The sequence below is a fragment of the Camelina sativa genome, chromosome 18 (assembly GCF_000633955.1).
Source record: "Camelina sativa cultivar DH55 chromosome 18, Cs, whole genome shotgun sequence".
NCBI lineage: Eukaryota > Viridiplantae > Streptophyta > Magnoliopsida > Brassicales > Brassicaceae > Camelina > Camelina sativa.
In genome coordinates this window covers 11,514,246-11,531,723 of record NC_025702.1, presented here as the reverse complement: position 1 = coordinate 11,531,723, position 17,478 = coordinate 11,514,246, and the positions used below count along the sequence as shown (strand labels likewise).

Genomic DNA, 17,478 nt, shown 5'->3' with positions numbered 1-17,478 from the left:
TACTAATCAATGATGTATCATCACAATAATGTATGACCACCAAGGAGAAAACATCGGCTCCGCCTTCATCCCTTATGGAAAGAACCTTGCGTCCAACCTCCTCCACCATGGAGAGAACTTTGGCTCCGCCTTTCTCCCTTAGAGAGATAACCTTGCGTCCAATCTCCTCCACCTTCCTCCCTTGTGGAGATAACTTTGCGTCCAACCTTCTCTATCATAAGGAGAACCTCGGCTCTGCCCTCCTCCTATGTGGAGAAAATATGTTCACGTCTTTTTGCTATTTCAAAATGGCTTGTTCCGACAACCAATTAAAGTAAAAACAATTTTCTAACTTCACAAAAAATCTTTTGATAGTAATTAATGTTAAATTTCCGAATGTATTCGTGATAGTAACTATGCCAAAGTGAAAGTAAAATAGTTGGCTTAATGTGTTTATAGATAACATAATATACTAATCAATGATGTATCATCACAATAATGTATGACTGCCATGGAAAAAACCTTGGCTCCGCCCTCATCCCTTATGGAGAGAATCTTGCGTCCAACTTCCTCAATCATGGTGAGAACCTTGGCTCCGTCTTCCTCCCTTGGAAAGATAACTTTGCGTCCAACCTCCTCCACCTTCCTTTGTTGGGTAGATAACCTTGTGTCTAACCTTCTCCACCATAGAGAGAACCTCGGCTCTGCCCTCATCCTGTGTAGAGAGAAAATGTTCACGTCTTTTTGCTATCTCAAAATAGCTTGCTCCGATGACCAATAAACGTCAAAACCTTTTTCAATCGTCACAAAATCTTTTGATAGTAACTAATGCTAAATTTCTCAATGTATTCGTGGAAGTGTCTTTGACACACCATGATGTAGCATATGTCTCTATAACGCTTCAACCGCCACATTGTTTAGTGATCCCATGTCTACTCTCAGTCCATGGGCCCACTTGACATCTATTCCCGGCTTGTGGACCAACCCATATTCGATGGCCGGTTTGTTACGTCTGGAAGTCTTTAAAAACTTGATTACCGACCTTACAAATCAGCAAATGATATTTTCTTGTGTGTTTGTCCTCACTCGCACAATTTCGACAATCACTTCCAGAAAGGTCACCCATCATGAAGTTCTCTCAAGACCCTTGACTGAAAAAATAAATGCATTTTGGTGACGTATGTGGCTAAATCAATTCTTTTAAACATTTCCGCAAACCAGGGTGTCAGAGTCTTTGAGCTCCTATGGATCTATCAACAACGATCTATTTTTTTCAATCTATCTATCTATGTTTGTTGTACGCTTGTGTTTGATTAGCATATTTTATCAATTCATTAGGTTGATGAGCTTCTATTCGTTATCTCCTTTGGGATTGAATGAATAATGGTAACAATTATGTTTGTAAAAAAAAAAAAAGGGTTTATGCATGCTAATATATGAATCTCAAATCCCAACTTTATATAATAAAATTGACAAAGTTATTATAAGTATGAGTCAAACCATCGATCAATATATATATCAAAGTTATTATAACTATGAGTCAAACCATCGATCAATATATATATATCAAAGTTATTATAACTATGAGTCAACCATCGATCAATATATATAAAACTTTTTATAACTATGAGTCAAACCATCATCAATATATATCACTTATCAAATGTTAGAAAGATTGGGGTGAATATGTAATGTAATTTTAAGAACTTTTGCTGGACGAATTTAGCCCATTGGTTTCCGTTTTTTTCCTCTGAACCCATTCGTTTGAGTTTTTTTTTTTTTTTTGGTAAGCATCGTTTGAGTTTTATTTATTATGACAATACTGTAATTAGATTTTGAAATGTGGAAGGAGTTATAAGTTATTAAGGAGTTTATAACACGAAGTACCCATAATTATTTTCAATCTACTGATCCTTTTTGAAGCTAATGTAATTGTCTTCTTCTAAGAGCTTACCAGAACAAATCATACCAACAAGAAGTACAACACATCTAACAGTTTTAAACGTCACTGGGAAAGGGAACAAACACATTTTCTTAACCCTAAACAACAAGAAAAGGTGACTAACAAACCCTTCCTTGATTCCTAAGGTACATCACAAACTGGCCTCAAAGAGAATTCTCAGAGACAGCTACTACAGTTCCCGAGCTCATGAACAACAGCTTCTACGGATGGTCTTTCAATGGGAGATTCATGAGTGCATAGCCACGCGATTCTAGCTAGCTTTGTGGCTTCGTATTCAAAGAACCTTCCTTGAAGATTTGGATCGATGTAATCATTGAACCTACAAGCTTCAGTTCCAAGCTTTACAAGATGCCTAACCTTCTGTTTCCCGGAGATGATCTGAAACACAAGAACTCCGAAAGCGTAGACATCGGTTTTCTCGGTGAAACGTCCTGTTGTGGTGTATTCTGGAGCGAGATAGCCCATTGCTGCACTGTCTTTGAGTGCAGAGAAAACAATGTCGTTTGTCAGAAGCGTGTGGAGACCTGAGTTTGAGAGCAGTGGATTGTATCGTTGGTCGATTAGGACCTTCTCCGCTGAGATGTTTTGATGAACTAATGCGGGTTTGCTTCCTTTGTATGAATGTAGATAAGCAATCCCTAAACACAAACATCAAACGCATAAACAAACAATAAAATCAAGTGGAGGGAATCAAGAACACTAAGTAATTGCCTTACCCTTTGCGATGCCTTTGGCGATGGATACTCTTGTGGACCAATCAAGAACATGTGTATCACCATCTTTGAGATCAAGATAGCTCAGTAGGTTTCCATTTGGAGCAAAATCATAGATGATAAAGCATTCTCCACGGCCTCTTGAACAGCAGAAACCTCTAAGTCTTGCCAAGTTTTCATGTTTCAGAGACGTCAACATGGTGAGTCCTTTCAAGAACTCAGGTTCTTCGGATTTGCAACTGGTTTTACTAAACCGTTTGATCGCTACAGCAGAACCATCTCTCAAGATTCCTTTGTAAGTCGCGGAGAAGTTGCTTTTGCCAAGCAAATTCACTTCTGAGAAATACTGTGTAGCGGTTTCAACCTCTTCTAGGTTGAATCTAAAGCTCTGGATAACTTCTTGAGCAAAGACACTGAGGTTCCTATTGTCTGAAAGTGGATCCCAACCATGGGTATATTCAAGACTAGCTAATGGAGAACCACTGTTCTTCCTAAAGCCTCCTCTTACGGAGTTGTTGGGCCTGGTGTCCGACATTTCATAAGCGGTTGAAAGCTTCTGTTTGCGTCTACGATAATGCGTGAACAAGAGGATGCTAACAGCAGACAAGGCAATGGTCGTGACAACCAAACCAATAAGGATTGCACCTTGGTGAGATTTTGGAGGAGCATTACAGTTTGTTCCATTACAAGGTAACCGGAGAGTAGCTGATTGTGGTATATCTCGGGATGGAACATCGGTCACAGTTGCACCGAATGGCTTGGCTCCAACATGAGCTGTGCCATTGCAAGATTTCAAAGAGGGGAACTCGACTCCACATAACCCCAAGTTGTTATCAAAAGCAAAACCTTCATTAAGTCTCTTCAGTACTGTCAAATTGGTGCAAAGAAAACATAAACCACAATGAGAAACACTACACAAATAAAATAAGTCTTAACATATACATAACGAATGAGGGAATCAGTTGTCTTACCAGGAGGTACATTGCCAGTGAGAGAGTTGTTGCGGATGTCGAGAACTCGTAGCAGAGGAGGGTTAGCTAACTTGCCTGGTACAGAACCAAACAAGTGATTGTAGCTCAAATCTAGCCGCTCTAGAGCACTTAAATCCCCTAAACTCGCGGGTATAGCTCCCGTGAGTTTGTTAGATTGAAGAGCAAGAACACTGAGCTTGCTCAGTGAACCAAGCTCCCTTGGAATGCTTCCTGTCAAATTGTTGTAACAGAGCTGCAAAACTACACAACAATAGAGACCATATCAGCTTAGCAATACCAGAAACATAGTTTTGTCTTACTTTCTACATCCGTTAACTTAGAATTGATTTCTAGAATTAGAATTTTGGTCCTACTACTAATTCAAACTCAAATTTAAAGCTTTTTGGAGTAACTGAATCAATGATCTTATTGAACAATGATTAAATCAAGAGAAGTACAAGTATCTTCAATTTAAGGCCATGTTATGTTGGGACCAGTAAGCAAATAATGGTTCCAATTCAAAGTTTGCATCTTTTAAAGTTAGCAATAAATTTATTGACTATTCTTCATTAGAGGAAAATTACAAGAAGAAGAATCCTATCAAAAAGACATGACAATGACGTTTTCGAAGACATATCATAAAAAAGCATTAAAGTCCATCTACCATTTCAAAACTTATTCAATACTTATCAGAAATAGTGAAGTAACTAAAAACCCCTAAAACATGGAGCTCGGATTTCTAGATTTCAAATCTCAATTGAACCTTGATTCATCTTGGAACAAGTACTTTGCACAAACCAAAGATCTGACATTGCTAAATAGTACTATAGGTTTTAATTTTAATCGATGATTAAGGTTAAAGTTAAATTAAAAAAAGACTAACCTTGCAAGCCTTGCATCTTCCCGAAGTTTGGAGGAATCTCACCAGAGAGATTATTAACATTAAGATAAAGATCCGTAAGCTCCGACAAGTTACCAAGTTCTCTAGGGATATCTCCGACAAGAGCATTGTAATGCAAGAACAAACCCGTCAAATGTTTAAGCTTTGCAATGTTCGGAGAGATTTTACCAGACAAGCCTTTCCCTTGTAGAGAAATGTTAGAAACTTGTCCTTTCCAATCACAACCAACGCCTTCAAAGTCTTTACACAGATCTCCACGAATGCTCCATGAAGCTAAGTGTTTGTCTTCTGGGTCAAGCTCTGTTTTGACCTCCATCAGTGTCTGTAACTCGTCGGTGTTGGGCTCTGCTCCGATTAGGTTACTGAAGTAAACGCAGAGAAGTGGGAGGAGAAGAAGATGAAGCAGCATTTGTGTCGCCGTCATTTTTGTCTTCTTTCTAGGGTTTAGTTTTGAGCTCGAGAGTATGTTGATGAAGCTTGAAGAAGCTTAAAGGGAGATGAGAAAGAATTAAACTTTTTTTTTTTTATCTCTTCTCTTTCATCGCTGGCTTTTAAAGTTTCGGTTTTTCAAGGAGAGGAGAGAGATGATAAAGACACAGAGATGTCGCATGCTTTTGTTTCCATTCAGACAAAAGAGTTAAAAAAAGGAGTGTTTGTGTTCTTGTTTTTAAAGATCCAGAGATAGATTAAAGCTGATCGTCAGATCTTGTTTTTATTGATATGAACCGTTGGATCTCTTTAGAATGTTTTTAGTTATGGTAAGTTAGTTTGTATGATATCTTTTTTTCCGTTCACCTTGGTCCACTCTGACGAAGGCATGCATGTTCTATTTGTTTTCTTTTTTTTGGTTTATGTATATTTCAAATTCTATTTCTGTTTTTCTTTGGGACAAATTCAAATTCTGTAATATTTAGTACACTCTTTAACTAAAGTTTGTTTTCCATTTTTTTTCTGGTAGCTAAACAAATTTTTTTTTGGTCAAAACGAAAAAAAATATTTCTTCTATCACTAATCTAATACTATCAAGGCTAAAGTACTCATAAGTATTTTCATTCAAACGTCATTGTGTTTAAGATAATTTATTAATTTTTTATTGAAAATATAATTGTAAATTAATTGTTGATATAATTCGGATTATTGACGGTAGAAGAAACAATATATGTGATCTGATTGAAAAATCTAATCATTGTATTTATTAATTACCAAAAACCTTTTTCTTGTCAGAGTTGTGATAAATTTTGATTATAGAAAATAAATATATGGGTCTAAAATTTGGTTTCTGATTTTTTGGTCCCGATTTTCTTACTTTCAAATTTCAATCATAGTTCATTCATCCCTTAATAAAAACAAGTCCCCATTTTTCGAACTATAAATTATTTTAAACACTAGTATAATTAAAGGAAAGATTTATAAATGCTCAAGGATCTGATTTTTTATGTACAAACTGTAATGTACTATTGTTTTCTGTTTTAGAAACTAATGCCATTACTGACAAAAAAAACAAAAAAAAAACTAATGCCATTAATAATCAAAATTAATGCTGAAAATTCACAAAAGTATCGTTACTTTATTTCCTTTAATATTTTCGCAAATCATAAAAGTAGTAATAAACGATTAGACTAATTCGAATCATATTCTCCAAATTGGGCTTTAAACTATATTTCGTGAAGCGAGAGTAATAAAGATGGGCTCTAGTAAAATGATAAAGGCCCAAAAAACATTGTTATTGAGCACTAGGTAAGATAAGAATCCTTGCCATGCTATGTATGCATAATTGAAACTTAATTTTAGCAATTTATGTATAATCTGATTAATAGTATATAAGTTATACATTTATTCTTCAAATTTTATCATTGGATCTCCTTGATATACTGGTGTGATTGTTTTGGGTTTATAAGTTATAAACTTGATGTTGTTGTTTTTTGAAAAATTTATGAATCATATATATAAAAGTAAGGTTTCACTTTCTCCTTATTAGTCCATTTAGCATTTAAGTTTTTTAAAATTAATAATTATTTTAAATTAAATAAAAATGTAATAATGTACAATAATCTATACTTTAAACTCACATTTTACTACTAATTGTAACTGAAATTACATAAATTATAAATTGACTATTTTTTTGACCATTCATTTCATTCCAACACATTATAAATCATAATTGTAACTCATCTAATTAAATTATATTATAAATGTAACTTTCAACCCTTTGGAATCCCATATATAATCATTCTCACATCATCATTCACTATATCTAGAATCCTAAATATTTTCTTTGTCTTGTTTATGCTCTTGCTTGGGTTCAAAACTCATAGTAATAATGTGTTTATATAATTTATACAATTTTATTTCTTTGTTTTATGTATTTCTTCCTTCCTTCTTTGTATTCTTATTATTTTTAATTTTCAATTACATATATATAATAAATTATTTTAGAAATGTAACTTCCATCCCTTGAAATCTTATAAATAACCATTCTCACGGCTCTTCTGGATCCTCGAACGGGTAAGCTCCAACCAACATGACATATGAGGTTACACCGCATGACCATACATCTGCAATCTGGTATTTTTGTAACACTCGATCATTAGTTATTCATCCATGGGAAAAAAGAAGACTACATATGCAATTCTTTAAAGCCTCCTTTACCTTGCCATCATATTCCTGACGAAGCAGTACCTCTGGAGCGATGTATGCAGGAGTACCGACAGTTGACTTTGGTTGTGAATGAAGAACAGAAGACTGACAAAAACAAAAGCGTAAGGGAAGTAAAAAAAACAGACATTGAACAAAGTATATGGAGATACGCAAAGTTGTGAAACCCAGCCATGTTCTCTAGTGTTGACGACATTGTTGTTGAGCTGATATCTTTGTGTCATTATAACTACCTTTACGATATGGTGGTTGGACGTCGTTCATTGCTTATTCTTTTTTTTTTTGTTTTACCTTCTTTTTTGAGATTTGTGGGTCATATCAAAGGATGAGTCTTTTGCTTGTTGTATCTTACTGATGTGCAGCAAAGGAGGGTCAGCCAGGTTAGGTTTATTAAGTCTGTCGAGAGTAATATTCTACGACAAGCAATTCATTTATTTTCAAATTTAATTTATATGTTTTCTTTAATGTTATATAGGTTGCTAAGATCTAGAGACATTGCTCATGATTTTGAGAAATTGCTCATGATTTATACCGGTTTAACATGGGTTTCTATCGGGTTTAGACTCAAAACAGTGTAAACCCAGTTCGATGGAGAAATAGGCGCAGAAGTATGGATTCGGGGGGAAATAGTCGGAGGATATAAGTCCGGAGGAGAACTAGTAAGAAGGCAAAGATCGATGGGAAACTAGCACGATATGATAGTTCTGAGGGGGAAATAGTACGTCGGTCCTCATCCACCATATCTCATATTCTAAATATTATTTGTTTTGTTTATGTTCTTGCATGGGTTCAAAACTCATGGTAAGAGTGTGATTATATACTTTTTTAGATTTCTCTTATATTTTGTTCAAATTTATTTCTTAGTTTTTAGGTATTTTTCCTTCTTTATTTGTCTTCTTATATTTTTAATTTTCAATTACATATGTATTATAAATTTTTGGTGGCTGTAAAACAACTTCTAAAAAATAATATTTATTTTAAATTAAGTAAAAATATAATTTTGTACATTAATCTATAATTTAAATTCACATTTTACTACTAAATTGTAACTGAAATTACATAAATATGAATTGACTATTTTTCCATTCATTTTCATTCAAACACACTATAAATTATAACTGTAACTCCTCTAATTAAATTATTTTAGAAATGTAACTTTCATCCCTTGAAATCTTATAAATAACAATTCTCACATCATCATCCACCACTATCTCAAATTCTAAATATTTTCTTTGTTTTGTTTATGTTCTTGCATGGGTTCAAAACTCATGGTAAAAGTGTGATTATATATTTTGTTAGATTTATCTTATATTTTGTTTTTTTTATGTGTTTCTTCCTTCCTTCTCTGTCTTCTTATTATTTAATTTTCAATTACATATGTGTAATAAATTATTTTAGAAATGTAACTTCCATCTTTTGAAATCTTATAAATAACCATTCTCATATCATCATCAAATATATTTCAAATTCTAAATATATATATATATATATATATATATTTATGTTCTTGCTTGGGTTCAAAACACATGGTAAGAGTGTGAATATATATTTTATTAGATTTATCTTATTTTGTTCAAAATTTATTTCTTTGTTTTTATGTATTTCTTCCTTCCTTCTTTGTCTTCTTATTATTTTTAATTTTCAATTACATATGTATAATAAATTATTTTAAAAATGTAACTTCCATCCCTTGAAATCCTTTTAATAACCATTCTCACATCATCATCCACCATCTCTCAAATTCTAAATTTTTTTTTGTTTTGTTTATGTTCTTGCATGGGTTCATAACTCATGATAAGAGTGTGATTATATATTTTGTTAGATTTATCTTATTTTGTTCAAATGTTTTTTTGTTTATGTATTTCTTCCTCCCTTCTTTGTCTTCTGATTAGTTTTTAATTTTTAATTACATATGTATAATAAAATTTTGGTGGCTGTAAAAAATAATTATAGATGCAGATTCAACAATACTAAATTTCGATCAAAGCCCAATGAGGGAATGAAGCTAAAAAAATCATCTTCATTCATGTATATTTATTTTATTTTTGAAAGTATGCAATGTTTTAACAAAATAAACTATTATAATCGAATTATTAAATAAAATTTTTAACTCTCTCCTACCTCCAAAAAAATTGTAATCATTATATTTAGTTCTTGTGATCCAAAATATAATTGTATAAAGATCATTATAATGTTTATTTAATTCAAAAAATTTTAATTTAATGATTTTCTATATAAAACACAATTTGATATTCCATTTCCAAAATTTTACTAGAAAGAATAATTCGATAAAATTTTACCTAGCAATAAGTTGAATATAAAAAAAGATTAAAAAATAAATTAATCTTTGGGATGTTTTTATTGCATTTCATATGATTTTATAGAAAATATATTTAATTCTCCCTAAAAATTAATTTTGGAATTTAATTATTAAATATTTTAGGTAAATTTTGAATATCATAGTAAATTAATATTTTTATCATTAACAATAGTTTTTAAATAAATGATATATTTTGATATTGTATGATTTGAATTAATAAAGTGTATTATTGACATTTACAAAATTTGTTTGTTATATATGTATTTTTAGGGAGAATTTCAAAAATACATTATTTTCAAACTCATTTTTCAGAAATATCATTTTTAAACAAATTATTTAAAAAATTTCTCATAAAATTCTAATAGTTTTATTATTATTACATAAACTAAAATGAATTAACATAACTAATACAACAACCCACTCATATTTGCGGGACAGTACCTAGTTTATATAAAGGTTTACTTATAACACATGTATTGAAGATATACAATTGTTTGGGTTGATGATTTCTTCGAATAAGATGTATATTCAGAATAGAAACAAGATTTTTCATAGTAAAATTAATGGACTAGTAATCTGTTTCCAAGAGCTATATTATGTCGAAAAGATCTCCTGAAATATTTTGTCTACTCGTGGTTTATAAAATATTAATGGTGCTGCGTACATTATCTATTTCAATTGCTTGGGCAAACAAAAATTAAATTGTTTGTGGTTTAACCGAAGCAGTGTAAATAAATCACTCATGTGGGTCACGCCTCTGTCACCTTAAATTATTGATCCCAACATTTACGACATAAAAGTTCAAAATAAGCAAATACATACAAATTAAATCTCGACTCTTGAGTGAAAAATATTGATAGCAAATACAAAAGGTCCAAACAGCAAAACTCACGATAAATATATATTCACCGTATCCACTCGATTTTTACATAGATATTTTTTGTGTGGGCATGAGTAGGTCGCTCTTGTCACACAATAGATAAAATGATGTCATTTTGAACATTGGTAAAGAACGGATGAATATTATTTTTTTCAGACCTGAATGCTAGTAATAGCCTAAATGTTGACATATGAACTATATAAATCTCTGAAAAAAAAACATCGTACAAGAACCCAATCCAGCTAAGCTACCTATTATATGTTTCATCAGAAATCTTAATTAGATAAATACTGAACTATTCACGAATGTGAAAACGTGAAAAGAAAAAAGCTCATTGTGAAGAAAGTCAATTGGTTTTTAACAAAAAAAAAAAAAAAAAAAAANAATTGGCAAATTGTACGTTACAAAAATTTATAAAACACCAACTCTAATGTCTAGTGGTCTACACAAAATTTACATTATGAAACCAATTTAATGCACACGACCAAACAAAAAAAAAGTATCGATGATGGACCGGAGCGTATCCTTGACGCGCTGGAGTTAGAAAAAAAAAGTCCCGCAAAATTCACGCGACGTCTGTCTCTTTCACACTACGATGACGTGTCGATTAAAAACAAGGAGTCAACACTGTGCCAGGTCAGCGTATAAATCCACATATATGCCAGGTGTCGTCAGTGGTTGTCCTTCTGTGTCACCGTAACGTCAGTGTAAACCAAGTAAAAGTGAGACCCCCCCTCCCCCTAACCCCAAAATAAAATTTTTAAAGTGGACCAATTTTGAGCAGAGAGCTTTCAATCTCAGCTGTACGATTCCTTTTTACTGCTTTGCTGACTATATATATATTAATTTTATACGGATTTTTATAGACAAACTCCCCCATTTTACAAAGGAAATAATAATAATAATCTGTTTTTTAAAGTTTAAAAAAAAAAAAAAAAAAGTGAAGTAAAAAGTGTTCACATCAATAAACATTGACAAGAGAGCCGCGCAATTCGCTCCGCGATTGAGACAGGGCCCATCCCTCCTTATCCTTCCCAGGTTTTGTTTTTCATTTATTTATTTTCTCACATTTATTTTGGATAATATTTTAATAAAATTTTCAAAAGATAAAAACCGATGTTTTGTTCGTAGATTTTAGTGGAATATGCTGACGAGGACAAACGAACAGCTAATATCCGATTTTTTAATGTCTTTTTGGGTTATCGGAATATATTTTTTTCTGTTTTTGTGATGGTTTTAAAAATGGTGAAACTAGTAGTATAATATACAAACCGAAATTCTAAGGTTTTGAATGGTTGTACGGTATGGTGTAAATCGGATAATGCAATATTGGTATGCAAAACATTGGACTGTGGTATAGAGCAAATTAGTATAGTTTATATTAATATGGAGCTTTTGAGGAGCAGAATGAAAAATGCAGACCAATAGTGAATTTACAATGGTATGGAGTTGTAAAATTTTTAGTATGCAACAAATGCATACTGGTATGCAATGATGAATGATAAATTAAATGCAGACTAGTCTAATTTTAATCCGGAGCATACTGTACAACTATTCAAAGCTTAAATATTCTCATCGGAAAACTTCAAATGCGAATTACGGCACTTATGGGATACAGTGATTCACACCAGCACCACCTCGTATATAGTAGCATCCGTGCTCATGTGTCCCTAATTCTTTAACTTTTTTTTTTTTTTTTTGTTCTTTTATGTATTACTAACGTAGAAAATTCTGACGTTTATTTATTATTATTAAGAAAATTGGAATAATAGATATGGTGTAGAAATCGTGGTTAGGGTTTTCTAGCTAGCTACTTGTTCCCAAATTTTCTCCTACCATATTAGTGCATTATTGAGATTTATAATATAATTGAGCTCTGAACTTGTAGAGTTGTAGTCGTGGACATTTGGTATCTACGTAAAACCACAAGTCTAGGTAGGTTTTTTGTTGTTAGGGTTCAAGACTTTCAGGTTAACTATGATAGATATTGAGTTAATGGATGGTATATCCTCTTTTATAGTATTGTGAAACATATAGGTGACTAAATCAATTTTATTGTTATTTATCTTCTTAATTTATCGTATTCATTACAAGGTACTATATTGTTGATGGTAACTTTTAAAATAAAATTAGCTAAAGCCAAAAAAATGCCTCAATAATCTGGATCATAGCTGCCTACTTGTTTGGGTGACAGGATTTTCAATCTTGCATACTATTGCTGATAGCGATTAGCGATTACAATCATTCTCTCAATATATTCAAGCTTAGGTATATTGTTTAACTCGGTTTCAACTAATTTAATTAAGGTCATTCTCTCAATGATCCGGTGTTGATTAGTCATTTATCTAGTAATTCATTAATCATGTTCCGAAGCCTGTCGCTAATTAACGTCCGATCAACTTCATATCAGGAGTGAAAAACTGCACGCCACAATCACATAAAACTATCGTTGGTGATGATGACACGATACAATCGCTACGAGTAACAGAACTGCTATCATACCAAAGTTTGTGTTGAAAAATTAAAGCGATATATATCGCCTTATCTTCAAGCCTAATTTGATGTGTCATTGACTTCTTCGAACAACATGTCGCACTGATATATATTTAGATGGAAAACCGAATTAGAGTAATATTGAAAACACAAAACATATTTTTGGGTATTAAAAACAAAAAGCCAATTTAGTTATTAGTGGTCTTATTAGTTCACGACGATATTCCTATTCATTTACTATCCTTTCAAGTTGCCCAAAAACGACAAATAACAAATACACATATCAATTTTTTCTTTTTTAAACACTTACAAAGAGTGTTTTTTCCAAAACTCGTGGTGGTCCATTTTTTATTTTTTTATTTTAATATATTAGTAATTCTGAAAAGTGAGGTCCCATACCTCAGGAAAAAAATGAGAAAATAGTTGAGAGTGAAAATTTCATATTTACCCTTGCAAGAAAACGAATAAGATTTCCCGTGCAATGGGGAAACCAAAAGAACAAAAACGAGGGTTTGATCGATAACGTCAGATGAAAAAATAATCGGACGGCTATTAACGACGCCGCGTGTTATTATTACAGGTCCTACTTGTCCACCTCACTTTTTCCATCTCTCTCATCTGTCCTCCATTACCCCTTTTTTTTTCGACACCATTTCTCTATGCACATTCTACTCCTTAAATTCTTAAAAACATTTATTTTCTATTCTCTACTTACATTTTTTATAACTTTAATAATAATTTCCATTTCACCCATTAACAAATCAATTAGTTGAAATACAAATCTCATTTTTTCATTACAATATTTCATAACCACATTGTGCTTGTCTCTATGTGATATACTTATTCTAAACATTTATAACAAACCAACCAAAATATTTCCAGTGTGATCTAAAGCAGTTTGACAATTTAACTATGAAAAAAAAAACTGAAAATACTCCTATGTTTTCTTATCTTTTTTTTTTTTTTTTTCAAATATGGCTATTATGATTAATTACAACAAAAACGATACAAACTCATACCACAAGGATATTGTGGCTACCAAAAGCAATCTTAGAAGTCCTTAACCTCCATCTAAAACAAACAAATTAAAAAGCTCTATTTTGGGATGAATGAGCCAAAAGCAAATTAAATTTTAATTTTATAACAAAATGTAAAAATGAAATAAATAATGCTATATATACACCTTACTTGACACTCCCTATCTCTACTCTTCAGACAAGTCGGTCCACCAGTTCAAATTTTTCTCTTTTAATTTTTTTCTTCATCTTCTCTCATTCATTCCAATTATTATTTACTTTTTTTCACCCAATCCCTTGAAAAAAAAAAGAAAGAAAAAAAACATGCATTCAGTTCCGGTGATCCTCACCCTCACAGTACTTACGGTTCTCTTAACATCACCGGCACAAGTTACCGGATACCGTCCATACCCACCTAAAACCAACGGCTCCGATCAAATCTTCGGCTCTTCTAAAAAATTCGAAGGCTCATCAAACCTCGTCCGCCTCCGTTACCACATGGGTCCTGTCCTAACCAACAACATCACCGTCCACCCAATCTGGTACGGCACGTGGCAAAAATCCCAGAAAAAAATCATCCGCGAGTTCATCAACTCTATCTCAGCCGTTGGATCCAAACACCCTTCTGTCTCCGGTTGGTGGAAAACCGTACAGCTTTACACTGACCAAACCGGATCTAACATTACCGGTACAGTTCGTCTCGGCGAAGAAAAAAACGACCGGTTTTATTCTCACGGCAAATCGCTCACCCGGTTATCGATTCAGTCTGTGATCAAATCCGCCGTCGGTTCTAGATCTCGGCCGTTGCCGGTTAATCCCAAGAGCGGTTTGTATCTCCTCCTCACCGCCGATGATGTCTACGTCCAAGATTNCCTCCATTACCCCTTTTTTTTTCGACACCATTTCTCTATGCACATTCTACTCCTTAAATTCTTAAAAACATTTATTTTCTATTCTCTACTTACATTTTTTATAACTTTAATAATAATTTCCATTTCACCCATTAACAAATCAATTAGTTGAAATACAAATCTCATTTTTTCATTACAATATTTCATAACCACATTGTGCTTGTCTCTATGTGATATACTTATTCTAAACATTTATAACAAACCAACCAAAATATTTCCAGTGTGATCTAAAGCAGTTTGACAATTTAACTATGAAAAAAAAAACTGAAAATACTCCTATGTTTTCTTATCTTTTTTTTTTTTTTTTTTAANTGGATTCACGTTGCCGTACGCTTGGGTTGGGAACTCGGCGAAGCTTTGTCCCGGAGTCTGTGCTTATCCGTTCGCTGTACCGGAGTATATACCGGGATTAAAACCGGTTAAATCGCCGAACGGTGACATCGGAGTAGATGGGATGATAAGTGTGATAGCTCACGAGATTGCTGAGCTGGCGACGAACCCGTTGGTTAACGCTTGGTACGCAGGACCCGACCCGGTGGCTCCGGTTGAGATAGCGGATCTTTGTGAGGNAATTACAACAAAAACGATACAAACTCATACCACAAGGATATTGTGGCTACCAAAAGCAATCTTAGAAGTCCTTAACCTCCATCTAAAACAAACAAATTAAAAAGCTCTATTTTGGGATGAATGAGCCAAAAGCAAATTAAATTTTAATTTTATAACAAAATGTAAAAATGAATTAAATAATGCTATATATACACCTTACTTGACACTCCCTATCTCTACTCTTCAGACAAGTCGGTCCACCAGTTCAAATTTTTCTCTTTTAATTTTTTTCTTCATCTTCTCTCATTCATTCCAATTATTATTTACTTTTTTTCACCCAATCCCTTGAAAAAAAAAAGAAAGAAAAAAAACATGCATTCAGTTCCGGTGATCCTCACCCTCACAGTACTTACGGTTCTCTTAACATCACCGGCACAAGTTACCGGATACCGTCCATACCCACCTAAAACCAACGGCTCCGATCAAATCTTCGGCTCTTCTAAAAAATTCGAAGGCTCATCAAACCTCGTCCGCCTCCGTTACCACATGGGTCCTGTCCTAACCAACAACATCACCGTCCACCCAATCTGGTACGGCACGTGGCAAAAATCCCAGAAAAAAATCATCCGCGAGTTCATCAACTCTATCTCAGCCGTTGGATCCAAACACCCTTCTGTCTCCGGTTGGTGGAAAACCGTACAGCTTTACACTGACCAAACCGGATCTAACATTACCGGTACGGTTCGTCTCGGCGAGGAAAAAAACGACCGGTTTTATTCTCACGGCAAATCGTTAACCCGGTTATCGATTCAGTCCGTGATCAAATCAGCCGTCGGTTCTAGATATCGGCCGTTGCCGGTTAATCCCAAAAGCGGTTTGTATCTTCTCCTCACCGCCGATGATGTCTACGTCCAAGATTTTTGCGGCCAGGTCTGTGGATTCCACTACTTCACGTTCCCGTCGATCGTCGGATTCACGTTACCGTACGCTTGGGTTGGGAACTCGGCGAAGCTTTGTCCCGGAGTCTGTGCTTATCCGTTCGCCGTACCGGAGTATATACCGGGATTAAAACCGGTTAAATCGCCGAACGGTGACATCGGAGTAGATGGGATGATAAGTGTGATAGCTCACGAGATTGCTGAGCTGGCGACGAACCCGTTGGTTAACGCTTGGTACGCAGGACCCGACCCGGTGGCTCCGGTTGAGATAGCGGATCTTTGTGAGGGTATTTATGGAACGGGAGGTGGTGGTTCGTACACAGGACAGATGTTGAACGATCATCGTGGTGCCACGTATAATGTAAATGGGATCCGACGGCGGTATTTGATCCAGTGGTTATGGAGCCACGTGGTTAGTTACTGTACCGGACCCAATGCGCTTGATTAGTAGCGAGAAGTGAAGTGAAAATGGTTTGGTTTGTGTTTAATTTGTATTTTGGGAAGGATAATTTTGTCTTTCTGCATATGAGCTCGACGATGTGGAAAAAATATGACCAAGAATGGGATTTGTGTGTCGATGCATTATTAAAAAAATTAGTTAAATGATAGTGTTATTTAAGTTGCTTGATTATGTGAAAAAGAGTCGCATATGTTGCTTACCTTTCTTATTTTTGTTGAAACAAATCCAGTCTTAATGCGAAATATATCTAAAGGCTTAACTAAGTATGAGTTTATTTCAATTGGGTTGAATTTTGCACGAGTTATCTTAACAAAAGACAAAAGTTATCTTTTTGATTATTAACATAATTGGTTTTTGTTTCGTTAATCATTTCAAAAATTCAGATATTGCATAATGATTGCAAATTTGCAATTATAAACGTTGATTTTAATATTTTGGAAAAAAAAGTTTTCAAAATGTTCATGATAACTAAACTTATTCCATATTTGAGGATTATGGCTGATCATCACGGAAAATACTAATTGCAAATGTAATTAGATTAAGATCATAAGTTTTAATGTTTATGTTTGTTCTAAAACTATAATCCTCGTGAGAACGCTTATGTTCATCACGCATAGCTCGAAAATGACATAGTTAGTTGTAAACCATAAACTTAAGTTATGTATGTAAATGGGTTTAATGTCAAGATTATGTAAAACTGTTTGGAGCTAGCGCAGAAAGATGTATATA

At 33.6% G+C, this 17,478-nt stretch overlaps 2 protein-coding genes across 4 annotated transcripts; one reads left to right on the top strand and one right to left on the bottom strand.

The window, feature by feature from the left end:
• On the bottom strand, positions 1,864-5,143 carry LOC104761157 (BRASSINOSTEROID INSENSITIVE 1-associated receptor kinase 1-like). Its single transcript, XM_010484191.2, has 4 exons — positions 4,510-5,143; positions 3,627-3,887; positions 2,659-3,522; positions 1,864-2,580 (listed from the first exon to the last, which is right to left on the bottom strand). The coding sequence occupies exons 1-4, from the start codon at positions 4,949-4,951 to the stop codon at positions 2,099-2,101; spliced, it is 2,049 nt and encodes a 682-aa protein (XP_010482493.1). The 5' UTR covers positions 4,952-5,143; the 3' UTR covers positions 1,864-2,098.
• LOC104761155 (protein EXORDIUM-like 3) lies at positions 14,074-16,973 on the top strand. 3 transcript variants are annotated; one of them, XM_019240171.1, is made up of 2 exons: positions 14,074-14,731; positions 16,240-16,973. In XM_019240171.1, the coding sequence occupies exons 1-2, from the start codon at positions 14,216-14,218 to the stop codon at positions 16,735-16,737; spliced, it is 1,014 nt and encodes a 337-aa protein (XP_019095716.1). In that variant the 5' UTR covers positions 14,074-14,215; the 3' UTR covers positions 16,738-16,973. The 3 variants fall into 3 exon arrangements, with proteins under 3 accessions (XP_019095716.1, XP_019095717.1, XP_010482492.1); XM_019240172.1 differs by having other exon boundaries at positions 14,074-14,759; positions 16,268-16,973; XM_010484190.2 differs by lacking the exon at positions 14,074-14,731 and having other exon boundaries at positions 15,582-16,973.